The sequence below is a fragment of the Danio aesculapii genome, chromosome 7 (genome assembly GCF_903798145.1).
Source record: "Danio aesculapii chromosome 7, fDanAes4.1, whole genome shotgun sequence".
NCBI classification, from domain to species: domain Eukaryota; kingdom Metazoa; phylum Chordata; class Actinopteri; order Cypriniformes; family Danionidae; genus Danio; species Danio aesculapii.
In genome coordinates this window covers 15,738,493-15,757,138 of record NC_079441.1, presented here as the reverse complement: position 1 = coordinate 15,757,138, position 18,646 = coordinate 15,738,493, and the positions used below count along the sequence as shown (strand labels likewise).

Sequence of the window (18,646 nt, the reverse complement as noted above, 5' to 3'; positions counted from 1 at the left end):
CTATTTTGCTTACTGACAATATATCAGAGAAATCTAAAGCATGAAAAAAAAAAAATTTAGATCAAACTATTGCGAATACAGCTGTCTATTTGACAGGACAACAATTTCTTTCCCTAGTCTGTAAAATGAACTTTATCATTCTGAATAATTTACTCTCTATTGTCACTCCAGATGAGTACACACATAACAGCATACCAACTGCCAAATGGTGCTAATGCTGCTACTTTTACATGACACATTCGCCCTGGCTTTATTCCCAATGGCCTTCCAAGGCAACATGAAAGACGAAACCTGAGACAAGACATGACTAGTCACCTGACTTCAAGGGCTGTGCATGCAGCCACCCTGCAGGAATATTTATACCCATCCTTTTTAAAATTGTACCATCATTTTAATGAGATAGGTTTTTCTAAAAAACTCACAATTTGGTATATTTAATATTAATATGAGGCATATTAGCTTATATTAAAATGCTTAAAACCACAATTAAAGATTCTATTACAATAAGCACATTTAGTAACTATAAAGCCATCACTGGAAGAGGTTTAGTTGTTGCCAACTTTTTCAAAAGGATACTTATAGGTTAGTACTGAGTAAATTAAAGTTAAAAAATAAAAAGAAAGAGATAAGTAAGGTATGGTGTCTGGGCATACTATGCGTGCAGAGTTAGCAGGCTGCTTGCCCAGAAAAAAAAAATTTATGTTACCTGTAAGGTGGGTTAGTATTGCTGTCAAGACATGCTCTGCAAGGTGGTAGGCCTCTGCTACCCAAATGTCGATTGCCTCTACCTCTTTGGGAAGTAAGGAATCAGGCTGATACTCATTTGGAAGAGTGTGAGAAGATGAGGTGACTGAGGGCGCAGGATTAGGTGTAGGAAGTGGAGCTTTTTCAAGCTTTGGAACGGCCTTCGTTGTTATAATATTCTCATCTTCCTCTTCTTGGCTGCTCCCGAGCTCTTTCAAAGCAGAAATTGTGAGGCGCTCTTGCTCCAAATCCATGATCATTGTTGGGGAGGATTGGTTGCCAGCTGATTTGGTATTCTGATCTGTAGTTTTGTGTCCGGGACTGAGGGCCTCAGGTTCCTCATCCTGCCGTGATTTTAGACACTCTCTCATGAACTCCACAAAGCTGTCGGTTGCTGCTGTTACAGAACATTCTGCTTCAAGTGTCTCTGTATCACTCATTGTCTCTGGTGAATCCGGTCTAACTAAAAGGTCTTTGGGGATCATAACTTGAGGTTCAGATTTGGTTATTACTGGTAACTCAGCATCCTCATTTGCCACAGAGCCAGTAACAACATCACTGATTTTGCTAGACTGCTCATTGTGGAAAGAGGGAAATGGTGCAGGTGGGTTTTCTTGAACCGGGGGCAGTTGGTCAGTAGACTGGACTGGTAACTTTTGTTCCTGCAAGGTAGAAGTCTTGATTTCTGATTTCAGATCTTCAGAATCAAAACTTGGCATTTTGTTTTGAGGGAGAATAGTCTCAATATCATCAGGATAATCAGATGAAGGGTCAGTAAGGAAGGGCTCAGGCACAGATTCATAATCTAGCCTGAACTCGTTGAGTGTCTCATTGAAATCATCTGTAATGTTTTCAAAGGATTCGTGAACAAGTGTACTGATGTTTTTATTATCTGGAAGACAGGCTGCCTTCGGAAGCTCCGTTTTCTCGACTTTATTCTCCTTAAAACAAGAAGAATTCAACTGGTCTTTTAAAGCAAGCTCTTCACTGGCATAGTGATCAAGGTAAGTCTCTACGTCACTGGGCTCATTTGAGGGGGAACCAATATCAGGGGGAAGGTCAAACAGTATTTCAGAGGTCTTGTCAAGCTCTTTATCAAGGAATGACTCTTTAAGGGGTTCAAAGGACACTAAATTCTGAGACATAAATGATTGCTCTTGAGAGTCCTCCGAATTCACGCCTCCAGAGTCCGGAGAAGACTGGAGGTAAATTCCACTCTCATAATCCTCTTCAATAGCCTTGTGTCCAGGAGAGTGATCAGCATCAGTGTCAGTATTGCTTTTCTGTGAGGAAATTTCACCATCAGGTTTACGCTCTTCAGTTTCTACAGTTTTCACCTGTTCTACCTCTGAGTGGTCTTGCTCTGATGACCCTCTGCCTTCTCCTTTCACTATCTGACAATCTTCATTATCTTCAATGTCTTGTTCCATCTCAAGTTGCTGATCTTCATCATCACTTAAAACTTGCTCCTCAGTTTCAATCACATTAATAATAGGTACCTGAATTGATTGTTTTTCATTGTTTGGAATGGTTTCCTCATCCTTGGGGGTTTTGGGGTCAAGGTCATTGTTTCCCAATGTTGGGATGCTCATGGCTTCCTCAATCACTGTATCATCTGACTCCCCAGAGCTGTCTACCTCTTGGATTTCAGCAGGTTCCAAACTTCCCTTTGAAATATTAGAATGTTGTGTTGGACTAGGCTCAATTTGTTGGGACATGGTGGGTGATGGAGATCCAAAATCTGCAGGAGGGGCAGGGGAGGACGGAAGCTCTTTATTGTCAGGGAATACCTGATAGCCTTGATTGTCTGTTTCTGCTTTTTCTTGCTTCTCCCACATATAGGCTGTAGGTAAGAAATTCAGGTCAAATTCAGAATCTTCCTCAACACTCTCTTGTTTTGTTTGCTTGTTCTCATCATGCTTTGACTTATTGTTGTCATCTGCCACTCTTATTGGACTGTCCATAAACTGATCAGGAACTCCTGCAAAAGACTCTGGAATTTCTGTAGTTTCTATATTGTTTGGTTTCATTACTTTAGATGGACTCTCTTGCACCATGGGGGACTCATTTCCCTCATCAAGATCATGTTCTTCAGTGTTGAAATCTGGTGCGGGAGGCAAGTGAGCTCTCATCCAATCAGCGGTGTCCTCAAAGTCACTTCCACGCCTAGCTTCACCAAGCACTTCAAAGGGTGATTCTGGAGATTCCTGCTCATTTGATGCAGTCCTTTTCTGAAAGGACAAACGGGAGGAAGTTCCATGTGATTCTGTAGGGGACTTCTCATAATGACGCTCTTTAAAATGTGGAAAGCCTCCATCATGTCTATCAAAATCGTTTTGCTTTGCAGCTAATGCTTCCAATGCTTTGATTCTTTCAGACACTGGGGATGTCTTTACAGGGGACTCTTGATTTTCAGTGCCAAAAGGTGAATCAAAAAGCTCCCGTTTCTCTTTGAAGGTACGATCTATGTTGTCACCAGATGACCCTGAGGATTCAGTTCCATAAACAACTGGAGAAAAGGAACTTGACTGAGAAGAAAAGCGAAGAGAGGTGGCCACATTTTCTGAAGGCTTGTCAGAGCCCAATACCACTCTTTTGTCTGCATCCATCATGCAGCAGGAAAGAGGAAAAGGAGGGTTGGAAAAAAAACATCAAAGCATACTTTACCTTAATACAGATTTGCTAAAGCAGGGGACTGAGGTTTGAAGCTCTGGCTTGTTTTTAAACAAAAAAAGGATCAGTAAAATTTCAGAACCAAAGATCCCAAAACTTTAGCAATCAGCAGCTACACTAGTACTTTATTTAGCATTCCCAAGATGCTTCATTGCTTGCATCCATTTAACTGAAGCTTAAAGCGGTCATGCACACGCTGCATGGTCCCACATTTTAATGGATGGAGTTTGATGTCTGCATGCCAGCTTGATAATGTGCCGATATCATTGAGCAATCTCAATGACACACACAGTGCTTCTTAATGCTTTTAATGTATTGTTCCTGAAGTGGCAGATTTGTACAAGTGTTCCATTCCAAATGACATCCATAACCAAACAACAACCCCCAAAACAAAGATACAAACAAAACAAAAAAGACAAACAAAAAAATGTACTCAATGTCCTAAGTAAAATAACCAATTCTTTTTTAAAACAAATAAAGAACTGCTGTTGTGGATTTTACTGATGGCCTCCCTGATCTTTGCCTCAACTGTCAAACCATCCAATAAAAAAGAGAGGATAAAGAAATCAAATTATGGCGTAGATGACACAATGAGGCCAGAATTACAAGAGCACAGGGAATTTTGGACACATGCTGAAAATGGAAATCCTGACCATTTTACCATGCAACACAATGGCCGTCTAAAAAAAAAAAAAAGTAGATCTGCCTTCACAGGCTCTAAGCGGAGAGAGACACATCCAATTAAAATGTTTGGTTTACGTCCTATCTATCTACTTAGAGGCCTCAATCTGGTTGATTTCCCATGCATGCAAGATTGGTAGAAAAAGTAAAAATGCTGTTTAAAAAGGCATTAAAAGCAGTATATTAAAAATAAACAAATAAGACAGATAAATTTGACTCTTTCTACCAAGAAATAGGCAATAAAATCACTAAAATAATTTTAATTCACCTTAGTTAAATGTTGCTACAATACCCTGAACATCTAAGGAGGTAGCTCAAAAGCATCCTGTGAAGGCAAATACTGTCTGGGGAAGCTAGTTGCCCATTGAACACTACCTGTTTTACTGTATGGCCTTCCATTTTTTAATAACATTAGCCTTGGCTATTTAGTGCTAACTACAGATGAATAATAACATTTAAAAACTAATATTATTCCTAAGTAATACATATGCTGTTGATATAAAAAAATAAACTCAAGCAATTCAAATTCTTTACCTGCAACAATTTCTCCTGCCTCTCTACAGTGAGAAAAAAAAAACAACAACAGGTGCAGATCGCTGCAGGTGCCTCTATTACTACAACATTCTGACATTCTTCTCTTTATTTTCCCTTGTTGAAATTTGCCATGCCGTTGTTTTACTTTAAGATATAATCTTTAAATAAACTTTACATGCTTAAGGCTATGATTCCAGATTTCGTCAGAGAAACTTGCACTTCGACTGACACAAACTAGTATTTTCCACATGCTATGATTACAGGGCTTACCCAGTTAAAGTAAAGCCCTCTCAAAATAGGTTGAACATAATTATGTAATACACACAAAATTACTACACTTGTTGTGTGTTTACAATTTAATGCTCACTTCTATCTAAACAAAGACGTTTGTCCCAACAACTCTTGAAAATTTTGTTATGGATAAGTATTTATTGTGATGACACATTTAAATAATAATTCAGAAAAGATGCATGTAAACTAGGGCTGGGATATATTGTGATTCATGGATCGATACTTAGATTTTTGGAATGCCTCACGATTCACTCTGGAATAAATTCTGAGCTTAGTTTTCAAAGCAGATGGCGCTCTAGGCTAGTTTATAATCGTACACATAGGGCATACTCACACTATTTACAGTTGCCTTGAATGGCTGCAGGAATTATGAGGTTTGCTAAAGGTGCAGCTGTTGTACAGTGAGGGGTTTGCGTCTTTAATAACTTACGACAGTTTGCGTTCATTGAACAGTAAGAATCATTAATAAATCCATATGAAACAGTCCTGTAAAAGTCACGTCTCATCTTCAGTTTCGTGCTCTGGCGCGCTTTGCACTCACACTACAAGCGTACTGCGCCAAAGCCCAAGTGAACCACGCGCCTGAGCCCGATTCAGAGCACTCACACTTCTCAAACGATCCGGGAAATGGGCCTGGGCACAGTTCAGATAGCATAATGGAAGTACGCCCTTAGTGAGCATGAAGAGGAGCCCTTGTGATCTTGGTTATGTACTGTAAGGGTTAGGTGCTTTTTATGTCACTAGGAAACGACTGAATCAGCTGCTTATTGTGCGCGAGTGTTGCTGTTGATATTGGTAGAATTTTAATTCTTAACAATTTTGTGATATTTAAGAGTTGTGAAGTCATTCAGCCCTGAATAAATCAAAACAGTAACCGCTTGTCTCTCCTCCATCTTCAAAAGTCTCTGTAGTCGTATTGACAACACAAACACTGCTGTCACCTCAACAGAAACACCGCCTCTGCTTTCATTTGATTGGAGAATAAAAAGACGTGACTTTCATAACACGCTTCTTCTGCTCAAAGTTGACTTTTTTCAATTGCGAGAGCACAACGCACAATGGCAAAAATGCGAGGCGCAGCAGGCGATTAAAACGCGATGCACGCAGGGTGCATAAGCGGTGAATAAAATGCTCGCGACCATTAGTAAATCATTCAAAAAAGGCGCCTTTTAAAGCAAAAAGCGTGTTCGGTGTTATTGGCCCCTAAGGGGTCATATGCACTTGCACCATGGCTTGTATTCTATGGGATTAATGCAAAAACAGATCAGGGTTAACACTCTTGTAATTCACTTAAACATTTTCATAAAACCGCTAACTATCTTAATAAATCTTCTGCATTCAAGTGTTATCTAAGGATTGGCAGAGTGTTGCTGTTTGTAAAGCATATAGCGCCATCTGGAGGTAAAAACTAAGCTCAGAATTGATTCATGAGAGAACCGCAATGCATTCAGAAAATTTCAGTTCTTGGTTCACAATGAGACATTAACTGAATTTAATTTATTTGAGATAACGATCTTGTTAACATTGTTGGAATACCTACAGTATGATATCTAAAGTCCTCAACATGGTGCATGGAATTTACTCAAACTTTCAATGCTAATGCTTCCTAAACCTCTATAAATGCTTCCAAGTAATAGACAAGAAACAAAGATACAAAAACAAAACAAACAAACAAAAAGGCTTCAGGATTTCCTCTTACTCTGTGGTAAAAGACAACATGCAAAATGCATGAAAAAAGCAGGTGAAGAGTCAGCCGCCAGCAGTCATTGGGGTGTAACCCCAAGCAGCGTCCTGTTGCTAGATCCCTCCCCAGTGTCGCTCTACCTTCAGTACCAGTTCAGAGTTGGGGTTGTAGCTCCAAACCTGGCTTGTTGAGAGGGGGAGGTGGGACATCAAGGACAAGAATCCTCAGGGACGCCAACCTGATCCATTTTTAGGAATCTGCTCTCGCACAAAGTGAACTTGAACTTCTCCGCTATCTTAAAATAAGGTGGCAATCTTGGGATTAAGCTGGACCCACAGTAACGCTGACCTAAATCATGTTTGCAGTGGGTATAGACTGGAGCCGATTGAGTTTCTAGCATCTGTGGGGACTTGGCTTTCCCATTTTTAATCTGTGAACCGTGTCAGATGTGGGGTGCCATCGAAATGACGGGGGATACTAATGGTAAAAGTGGGAGGTAGCCACAAATTGTTGCCAGGATTCATTATAGCGTTAGTGAGTATTCATTTTAGTAGTCTCTGGTTAATTTTTCATGTATTACATGGAATTCTTGATAAAGACCTGGAATTACACAGACAAGACACTTTATATCTGAAAAAGGCATTGAAAGATCAGCCGCAGTTATGTGGATGACCTCAGTTGAACAGCATTCATGAAGTGAATCCAAGATTGAGGATTTCAAATATGGTAGAAAACGGGAGGGACTTGGCTGTTATTTTGGATTCCAACATGCATGATTGCAAGGGGTCACCATTAGAAACAGCAAGGGTCAAGTTACAAAACTGCTGGTCAGGGAGGGTAGTTGGACTGCACAGTACACGGTCAAGTGGCGTGCAGGTGTCTAACTAACAGTTTAATTGTTAATTCTTAGTTACAAAACCATTCAGGTTGAAAGAGAGGACAATTCTGAGAACATATACCCAAAGATGGGTCAAATTCTTTTGGTGATTCAATAGGTTTCTTTCTGTGTCCTCTGCTTCATTTTCTACACCTAAAAGCAAGAACAGAAGGCCTTACTGCGAGCATCTAGCCTGGTATAGAGGAGGAGAGGGTCACTGGCGAGAGGGATGGAGAGCGTCATAGCAGCAGCCCAGTGGGATATAGCATACTTAATAGAACAGAGATGACAGAGGAGCATGGAGAGAAAGAGAAGAGGTAGAGAAGCAGGCGAGCATCATAAGAGAACTATACACTTGCCTTGAGGAGACTGAATGAGAGATACAGGCGAAGAAAAAAAGGAATCTGGAAAAATAAAATAGGACAGAAGAATGAGAAGAAAAAGTCTCAGAATCCTTCTTATACTCTACATTAGAAAGGGGAAAATGTTAGTGAAATGCCCAGCGAAGAAGCTTTTAAATCTCAAGAATCTATGGAGAAAAAAAACAGATGATAGCACTTTTCTCTAAATTCATGTGACTTGAAGAGAGTTGACCCCAATATAAAATGCATCATTTACATATCTTAAAGATATAGTTCACCCAAAAATCTAAATTCTGTCATTTACTCACCTTTGACTTGTCTCAAATAACTCAGAGTTGAAGAGTTTTTGTTGAACACAAAAGATAAAACATTTAACATTTAAAGGACATTAGAAACTTGTGACCATTAACTTCCAGAGTTGGAAAAACAAATACTATGGAAGTCAATGGTCACAGGTTTCCAAAATTCTTCGGTAAATAAAAAAAATGGTTTGGAACAAATCAAGGATGATTAACAATAGCTGAATTATCATTTTTGGGGGAACTATGCCTTTAATGTCTTCCCAAAACTCTACAATACATATGAAAAAGCACTGTTGGTCCAAGCGTCTTTGGACCACATTGACTTTCAATGTATTGACAAAAAGAAATGTAAAATAAATACAGGTTTGTAACATAAGAGTGAGTAAATAATGGCAAGACTGGCTTTTTTGAACCTACTCCTTAAATGTATTACTCTCAAATCAATCATTACTATAATTACTAATACTCCTGCAGACATGCTCTACTATTTTTAAGCATTCCTCATTCTTTTATGCATGCAGCTTATCTTATTTGAAGACCTACAGAGACTTCATTCCACAACAAATTCTCGTGGAACTCTAACGAAGGAAATTTTTCCTCCAAAAACAAAAAGCTTAAAATTATAAATGTTCGAATTGCTGCTCATAACACTTATACATTCCTATACATTGTGACCTTGAATCCTGATACGCATTAAATATATTATGCATCAACTACCCATTTGTACTAATCAAATGCATAACATTCCTCAATGACTCAAGCTGCACAGTGCACAATAACTCATAATATTCAAACAGCAGAATTTTCTCATGGAATTTTCAATGATCCCTCCCATACTTTCTGACATCTAACCCTGCAGAGCACCCACATGTTGCACCACTCTATTATGTAACCTGTTAAGGGAGTCCATTTTCAACCACACTTCAAAAATTCATGTGATCTGGAGGCAAACAATATTTGTATTCATCTAGAATTCAACACTTCGGTCAATCATTGAGCTGTACAAGCAACTCAAGGTCACCCAAATTGCATTAACCTACCTTACAATCCCAATAAGAACAGGGAGTGCCAACAGTGAGAGTGGTGAGAAAGTTTAAGAGAACAGGTTGATCTAGTAACACAGCGGACCTAAACATGGCAAGCTCAACTGGTCCCAGAGAAGGACTGCACCCCTGATTCACGGCATTCCTTGCCCAAACCACACCTTAGACATTTTAAATAAGTGACACACCTTGGACGACTTATGTGAACACCAAAACCCTGACAAATTCATACACCCTATGACACCTTCTTTGTAGTTTTTTTCCCCTGCTTGTGAGTCAGTCATAGTTTTTGTGATGGCAATAACCATGTAATTCAATCAGAAGGTCACAATATAAGATCTTTAGGGTCCTGTGATTTCCATATACAGAACGGCACAAAAGATCTCATAATATTGGCTATCAATGTTTTTAACGCAAAATGCATGAAATTATATAGGCAAACTTTGAATTAATGACTCAAAAGTGTGTCTATACTCTGTACACTACTTGAAATAAGTCTTGTCATCTATCCCAGTTGTAAGGGCAACAAATAAAAACTTGACTTCTAGTTGATCATTTGGAAAAGTGGCAGAAGGTAGAGTTTTCCAATGAATCATCTGTTGAACTGTATCCTAATCATCACAAATACAGCAGAAGACCTATTGGAACCCGCATGGACCTAAGATTCTCACAGAATTCAGTCAAGTTTGGTGAAGGAAAAATCACGGTTTGGGGTTACATTCAGTATAAGGGCATGCGAGAGATTTGCATACTGGATGGCAACATCAACAGCCTGAGCTATCAAGACATTTGTGCTGCCCATTACATCACAAACCACAGGAGAGGGCTCTTCTTCAGCAGGATAGCGCTCCTTTTTATACATCAGCCTCCACATCAAATTTCCTAAGAGCAAAGAAGGTCAAGGTGCTCCAGGATTGGCCAGCCCAGTCATCAGACATGAACCTTATTGAGCATGTCTGAGGTAAGATGGAGGCACTGAAGATGAATCCAAATAATCTTGATGAACTCTGGAAGTCCTAAAAGAATGCTTTCTTTGTCATTTCATTCCAGTTTTGAGTCATTGCAGAGATGTATGGTTGCAGTCGTCCGAGCTCATGGGAGTCATACACAATATTAATTGTGTGATCATATGGCATGATTATATTTTATTTTGGAAAAAGAAGCGTAATCTAGAGGCCTTTGCCTTTCATATAAGCCATGTATGATCCCAAATGATCAACTAGAAGTCTAGTTATTATTTGTTGTTCCTAAAACTTGGACAGGCGACAAGACTTTTGTCAGGTAGTGCCAAGTCTGAAACCAAAAAAAGACCATTTAAATGTGAAGTCAATCAAACACTTCAAGGGCAGCATTATGCGTCTGAAGTGTTTGAACCAGGCCAAATTAATCATTGATAATTCAATAATTTCTTTTCTTTTCAGACCAATAATGATAAATAAGTACAAGTACCAATATGGCTGCTGATTTGTAGTGCATCACTATTAACCTTATTCTTCACATACAAGTGGGCGCCGTCATTTGAATCTTTTTGGCTTGAGACTTCCGGTCTCATTGGCTTCCACTGATACTTAGACTTTAAGAACAGATCGATATGGTGCTTAATGTTGCAAACTGATATGGTCAAACTGATATGGTATTATATAATTGATCTACTTTTTATGTATACTCATGAACACACCTGTTTGTGGAGCAAGTAGTTTGACCGTTTAATGCCATATTCTTCCTAGCCTTTTCTCAGATAGGCAACTGAATCGGAAGTTCTAAATCAATTGCAAAAATTTGCCTACTTCCACATTGCAGAATAAGGTCAATAAAGGCCTCATATGCTTCAAGCTAAATCAAATGGCAAACTGATTTGTCATTTCAAACAAAATCCAAAGTTTCATTTAAGTTTGTATTGGTAGTTCGAAAGCGCTCACCAAGGCAAACAGTTGGGGGAGTCAATTGGTCCATGATGGTTCCGCAATTGGTGTACTCAGCTATTTTGAACTTCTTTTTCCCCTCAAACAAAGAATGATAAATACATTTGTTTGAAGTATACCAGGGCTATGTTTTTCCATTCATAGAATCAAGAAGCCCTGGTGTTTTCAGAATCTTCCTTCTTACTATATGAGGACATGAACTTCATCTCCAGAGCTGATCGGAGAGTCACTTCATGAGCAGTTTCAGTTAAGAAACATCCTGTGTACAGAGCTAAATTAAGAAAAAAAATTATATCATGTACACAAAGTCGAGCATCTTCACGAGGCACTTTAACATAAAAGTTTGGTCTACTTTAATGCGCCAAAATAAAACAATGCACAGGAGTTTCTAAAATGTAATCTCAAACATTACGATTACTGAAATTGTATGAATCTAAATAAAAAAAAAAACACTGAAAAATCATTTGGAGAAAATCATCATTTGGAAAAAACAGGGACTTCTTGTATGAGTATAATTTGAAAAATTGTATTAAACTATTGGTTGGTCATATGTAGCCAGCAAACATTCAATAAGGAAATGCAGTGAAGTAATTCAACACAACTGATTCTGTGATACCATCTATTGCAAGGGCAGGGGTTAAATGCACCAAAATGGCTTGTGTTACAGGGCAATGCTTAAAGTGGGACTGGATTGACCTCTGACACTGGAAGAGCCTGTATGGCATCTCTGTCATCCCAGCAATATCAGCTCTATTCCTGAGGAGACTGAATCATGACACCTAATGCTTTAAGACTGCTGCCTCAGCCAGCTGTACTAACCTTAGGGTTCACACCCAGACAGAAGGGAAAGGCGGTGAGAGACTGTTTTCTGACAAAGCAAAAGAGAGTATCGATACAGCTAGATTATTTATGAGCGGATCTCTTGGTCCTGACATATTTTAAAAAACTGTTCTGCATTAAACAGAAGCTAAGGTCTGATCTTAAAATTAATTTTAATTAAAATAATTTTAAAATACTGTACTTTTATTGTTTTTGTTTCGGTTTACCACAATGAATAGGTTTACATGGACATAAGTAATCAAATTATTAGCCTTAATCTGATTAAGACATTAATTTGATTAAGGTGTTTATGAGTTACTTTTTGAAAGTTCCTTCCATGGTCCTGTTTTACATGTTACAGCAAATAATTCGATTAACGTCATTGCTATTCACGTTTCCTCAGTAGTTTCATGTAATTTCAGGCATTTCATTTTTTGACTAACTGCAGTCTTATTCAGGAACATTTCATTTATGCACTCGCGTAGTGATGGAACGTCAAAACATTTTACTGACTCAGACCTTTAAGACTCATTTACTGAGATGAACGAATCTTTTTGAGTAATTTTGTTCAATTTTGAGTAATTTCTTTCGATCTATTGTTAACTGTTTTTGAAACCAATAAAAATGTAATTAATTAAATAAATCAAAAAAATAAAAGTTTACCATTTAAAACGGCATCTTTGGAGATCTTTTCTGCTGGAGATACTGTTGTCATAAAAACTAAAAAACTTTACATATACCGTAAGAATGTTACAATGGTTATGCTCCGTCCAATGATAGATAGGATTTTTTGATCATGTCTTTGAAAGCCAACGCAACTACAATTAACCATCTGGTCCAATATGTCACCTTCACATATGGTGTCTTTGCTAGTAAGCCTGCGTGACAGTCATGTTTACATCCTTCCAGCAATATTCAGACTCTGATCCCCATCTGAATTCAACACGTCCAAGTTCAAGAGCTAAAAACAGCATTTGAACTGACTCAGACCTTTGAGACTCGTTTACTGAGATGAACGAATCTTTTTGAGTAATTTCGTTCAATTTTGAGTAATTTCTTTCTATCTATTGTTAACTGTTTTTGAAACCAATGAAAAAATAAATTAATTAAATAAATGTAAAAAATAAAACAACAAGCTTAACTGAGCCTGAAACACCCATGATTAGGCATGGGACGATAACCGTTTCAAGGTATACCGCGGTTCAGAAAAAGCCAAAGTTTTAAAGCCGCCAACATTTTTTGTTTTCATGTAACATTCCTACGGTATATGTAAAGTTTTTTAGTTTTTATGACAATAGTATCTCCAGCAGAAAAGATCTCCAAAGATGCCGTTTTAAATGGTAAAGAAATCAGTGTTTTTGAAACAAATAAAAACGACAGAAGTCAATGATTCATTTGAATTATTTAGCCTGACATCTTTACGGCTCCAAAATATTTTAAATGTTACTTAAAATAAAATATATTGTGTTCAAAGGGAAAAGGTTTTTGTTTTTTACCCAGACATTTAAAGAGACTATATTTTAGAGCAGTAATTACAATACCGTGAAACCGTGATATTTTTATCCAAGGTCATCATATCGTCAGAATCTCATACCGGCCCATGCCTACACATGATTAGTTCACCTTTCGAGTCTTCAGGTTTTGGGTTGTTCGTTCATCATGTGACAGCATGTAAAGAGATAACTCAATATCGAGGACTTGAGAAATGAACAGATCAAATCTTTTTCGGGCTCTAAATGCATATGACTGCCTTCTGTCTCTCATTTGAAGAACGAACGACTCAAACCCGATATAAGACTCGAAAAATGAGGACTCATCGTTCTCGATTAACATAAAAGATTCGTTCAAAACGTTCAAGACTGACCCAGCGTGAAAAACTGAGGTATTGGATGCAGGGACTGGTGGAAGAGTGTTGTTTTGATAGAATTTGATAACACACGGCGAATGAAAAGAAAAAAACCTTCGCATTTCGTGACGCAGGCGTCTGTGGTCCCTCACTGACTCGGTAGGTGCATGGCCGTGTGTGTATGGAATATCCTGTCGCAAAATGCAATGAAAAGTACTACATGATGGAAATACTTTGATTAAGGTGTTTACATGTCTGTACTGCACTTCAATAATGCTCTTAAAATCAACATACTTCTCATGTCTTAACCTTAATCGAGTTAATCAAAAACAAAAAAAAAAAAAAAAAAAAACGCTGTTTACATGGTAGACTTTTAATCGGAGTCTTGTCTTAATCATATTAAAACCAGAGAATTTGTGTCCATGTAAACGTACTCAATGCTAGCGTCTATGGCTAATTTAAGTGTATACTGCAGTTCTACAATAGATTTTTTTTTAATTATAAAAACTAAAACTTTATATTTGATTTACCACAAATGATACAAAATCTTTGTTTTTGATACAAATATCTTTAAAATAAATACCTCACAAAAATAAAGCCTACTGTACTTTAAATCCATGTCAAACTCATTAATTTCATGTCAATCTGGCTTCTGAGTCATTCAAAATAAACTAGAAAACAAAAAGGAGGAACAAATTCTGACATATCAAAGTGCTTAAAATATTTAACACATTAATATATAAACCTAAAGTCTATTTTAATAGATAAATTGTAGTATGCTGTGAATAACTACCAATAATTGTGACTAATTATGACTTTAAAAGAAAGACCATGGCCAATCTTGGCGTGCTTGCTCCACAGATTTCCAAATTAAAGTGCCAACTGTCAGTTCAGGGCTATCAATTGAGCTTAACCTGAATTAAACCCAGAACACTGCAGTAAAACAACATGGGGCCAAGTCTGGAACAATTGACCAACTTATTATATTCGTTTGGTAGTTTATGTAATGTTATGCTCCGTCCAATGATAGATAGGACTTTTTGATCATGTCTTTGAAAGCCAACGCAACTACAATTATCCATCTGGTCCAATATGTCACCTTCACATATGGTGTCTATGATAGTAAGCCTGCGTGACAGTCATGTTTACATCCTTCCAGCAATATTCAAACACGTCCAAGTTCAAGAGCTAAAAACAGCATTTGAACTGAAGGCATCAAACGACTTTAAAATTGAGAGCAGGGTGACGTCACGAGTCTTAACTTCACGTTCTAATTCTATTAGATCCCAGACGCTTTAATGAAGCCAAAGCAAGGAGGCCAGAAGCGCCCCACATATGCTGACGACCTAAAAAGCTGTGAACCAACATCCAGCCACAGAAAACCACGCTGCATTGTTTTCACAACGGAACAATATGCACGAACCAAACAAAGGCCTGTGTATCATTTCATTGTATTCAAAAGGGAAAAACATACACAAACCCAACAAAGGTCAACATGTCATGACCGCAAATGTGTAAATAGAACAGGCTGAAAAGCGTTCATTAATGCAATAAGGTTTGTTTAGCATTTATAAAACAAATCAAATATTGTGTCTGTAAGCTTGTGCTTAAACTGCAAACAACGTGACAAGCAGGAACAAATTATTAAGAAACTTTTTTTTTGCATTTACTTAGACTTGACAGAAGCAGCTTGATTCATTTACGCGAATTGGTTCTTTCATAATTGTTTAAAAAAAAACTAAATTATTGAAGACAATCGGTGACAAAAGTCTTTTAATGACACCAAATTGGACTTTTTGGCAATTTGAGACAATCTATGTTATAAAGGGCTGCGTGATATTGGAAATAACTGATATTGCAATATGATATTGCAATATTGATATTGCAATCTTAAATATATTTTAGATTAAATATGATGATTTTGTTGGGCAGTGCATCTGCATAATATATAATAAACCAATTGTAAGTTTAGATAAATGCAACAGACCAAAGATGCGTATTAAATATTGCTTTGTTTTTTGAGGGAAGTCTAACAGTATTCAGGTACAGATATTAAATAATCAAATAAAAATAACACCGTATTGTTAAATTCATAATAATTGCAATGAGTTTTATGTTAAGCATAGACTGGAGGTTAGGGCTGGGTGATAAAATCGGTATCGATATTTACTGACCGAACGGCATTGTCAATAACGATAAAAAAATTATTCGGTATGTAGTTTCGGTATGAAGCGCTATAGTTTTATTAAAATGTGGCTGCTGAGCGCGCGCCTTGGAAGCAATGCCAATAAGCTTATAGTGTAAGTTCGTCATTTCAAATGGAGGTGCGCGACGTGCATATAGGAGCGATGCGCACACGTTGTGCAAGCGGCGGACATTTAAACCGCGTACATTTTCCATGTGCTAGACTAATTACCTCAGACAAACACAGTGCACCCAAACACTGCAGTGCTTTTTACTTTTCTCCATAAACTTGCATCGGAGCTGCAGCAATGATTTGTCCTCCTCCAAGAAAATGGTTGATGGTCGCCTAATTACGAGAGATGCCAGGGGAGCGCGAGCGCAAAGCCCATTGTAAATGGTCAAGGAATCTACGCACACGTGCTTGTCACTTCAGATCAGAATAAAAACTCATGCAAAAATGAGTGTTGTGGCAAGCAGCAGTTATGAGATTGTAAATAAAAAAGGCTGTAAGGATGTCGCCAGAGAGGCTTTTTGGTTTCTCTTGCGAATCCCAGCCACTAGCTTCCCATTTTAAAGATTTTTTAGCATAGGGGTAATGTAGCCATTCAACTTCACAATTTGTAATATTCAGCATGTATTTGAATAATGATGGCTGGTTCCTTTACTTGAAAGCTCAGATTTGATTATCATAATTTGTTTTGTTGACAGAGTTACTGCATAGTTATTAGTCACACCTTAAAGTTTGCTTTGATTGTTCAGCATTTATGCTTTACCACTGCACACACTTTGTATAAATGTATTGTCAAAAAATATTCAATAATTACCGTTATTGAATTATATGAAACATGATATCGTGATAATTTTTTTTGCAATATCGCCCAGCCCTACTGAAGGCCTGACAACAAATTAAAGAGCTTGACCCTAAATTATTCATTACTTTTTTCCGATATGCTGCATATGAAATAATAACACCGTATTGTCATTATCGTGTAAAAAAATGTATCATTGTTAAACCCACAAACATGATTTTGTGTGTCCAAATAATACTTCAAAACTCACTTCAAACGCTTACACAATTAAAGATGATAAACTTTCACTCACATACTTATTATAGTTCAACTTTTGCAATGACGTGTTCTGAACTGGTCAAATATAATCCACACTCGACATTGACCATCCTGTGATATGACTATTACATAAACGCACATTGCGATATCTATGCTTTTCTATGCTATCGTTTCCTTCATAAATTAACATGATTTCCGATGTTGGTGTATGTATATCTAAATATACCAGAAAAAAAAAAAAGTCTTCAAAATTGTTGCAAATAATTTATATGGGTTGAATTTAATCAAACAATATAAACCGAGTAATGTTCAACTTAATTTGTTTGTTTAAATTCAACCCAAAAAAATTGTTTACAACCACGTTATTTAAAAAAAATGAGTACATCCAAGGAATCATCTTTGAATATTTTTTTCAGTGCATCGTGTTTTCATACTACATACTTATGTCATTAAAAACGACTTTTGGCATCATTCACCTTCCATACAAAATAATTATTTCCAATACAATGTCTAAGACAACCATACGCAGGCGTATTATCGTTTTAGTAATAAAACATTTAATTAAACTTGTGTTCAGTTCAGTATACAGTAGCCATTACAGTTTTAAAAAAAAGTTATTTAGAACAAAAATGTCTTTATGCGCTAATAAAATTGTTAAATTTCCCAACTAATAAACGATTGCTCGAAATGATTCAATTGATTAATCTTAATCGATTTACAATCGGTTCTAGACAGCTCTGTTGATTATTCCAGCTTGTCACGTCGGTAGTAATGTAGATGGGTGTGTATGTAGGTTTTCCCTTGATTTACACGGTCCTCCAGTTTCGGATGCATCTGCACTGCAGATCATCAGCTGAGCCGCAACATGTGCCCATTTCAGCATGGGTTCAAAGAGGTATTATGTGTCCTCATATTTCTCCGTGGCCTTTTCCTAAAAATAAACGTTAGGTCAAAGCTGTGGATGAGAACACATTCATTCTAAGTCCGACATCCGCCATGCCATTTATCCCTGCAAAATTTCAATATAATCTTCCTACTATGCCCAAAAGGAGGAGGCGATATGGAAAGTGTACGTGAGAAATAAACAGAGCAACACCATTACATAACACGAGAGTATCCCAATATTATCTTCAACCCATTTTAAACATGCAAGTTCATTCGAATCGATCTGAATCACAGTGAGTCGGTTTGTATTGCCATAAATGCTCTAGTCAGAGTAACCAAACGCATTTCCACCGGTTCCATTTTAGAATACCCACGAACACACGTTCTACATTTAGAATCAAATAGAACTAATTTAACGGCAGTGCTGTATGACGTTCGCGTTCTCTTACCGGAAAACTTTGAGTCTTTAGACGCTGCAGAATGTCCATCGTTTAGGCCTTGTGACGACGAAATCTGAGAAGATTGGGTCATTGGGTCTGCCATTTTTTGTCGTGCTGCTCTACAGTGTCTGTAGTATAGAGGTGTCGATTAAGGTTCTGATTGAAACTCTGAGCGGTCCCGATTCACCGAGTATTTCCCAGTACAGCAGCGGCGTCACCGAGCCTGCACAAGCACATTAGGTGAACCTGCCTGAATGTTGCAGTGGATGGGGGCGGTGGAACACATATAGGG

The 18,646-nt window shown here is 37.6% G+C and overlaps 1 protein-coding gene across 3 annotated transcripts in view; it reads right to left on the bottom strand.

The window, feature by feature from the left end:
* Positions 1-18,646, bottom strand: part of rtn3 (reticulon 3) — a 37,402-nt gene extending 18,756 nt beyond the window's left edge. The window contains exons 1-3 of one of the 3 annotated variants that reach the window (XM_056461112.1): positions 18,364-18,646; positions 7,844-7,888; positions 707-3,343 (exon numbers count right to left, since the gene is read on the bottom strand). In XM_056461112.1, the coding sequence (XP_056317087.1) occupies positions 707-3,343; positions 7,844-7,888; positions 18,364-18,457 (2,776 nt within the window). In that variant the 5' untranslated portion in view covers positions 18,458-18,646. The remainder of the gene's footprint in view (positions 1-706; positions 3,344-7,843; positions 7,889-18,363) is intronic. The other 2 variants (XM_056461110.1, XM_056461111.1) reach the window with 2 other exon arrangements.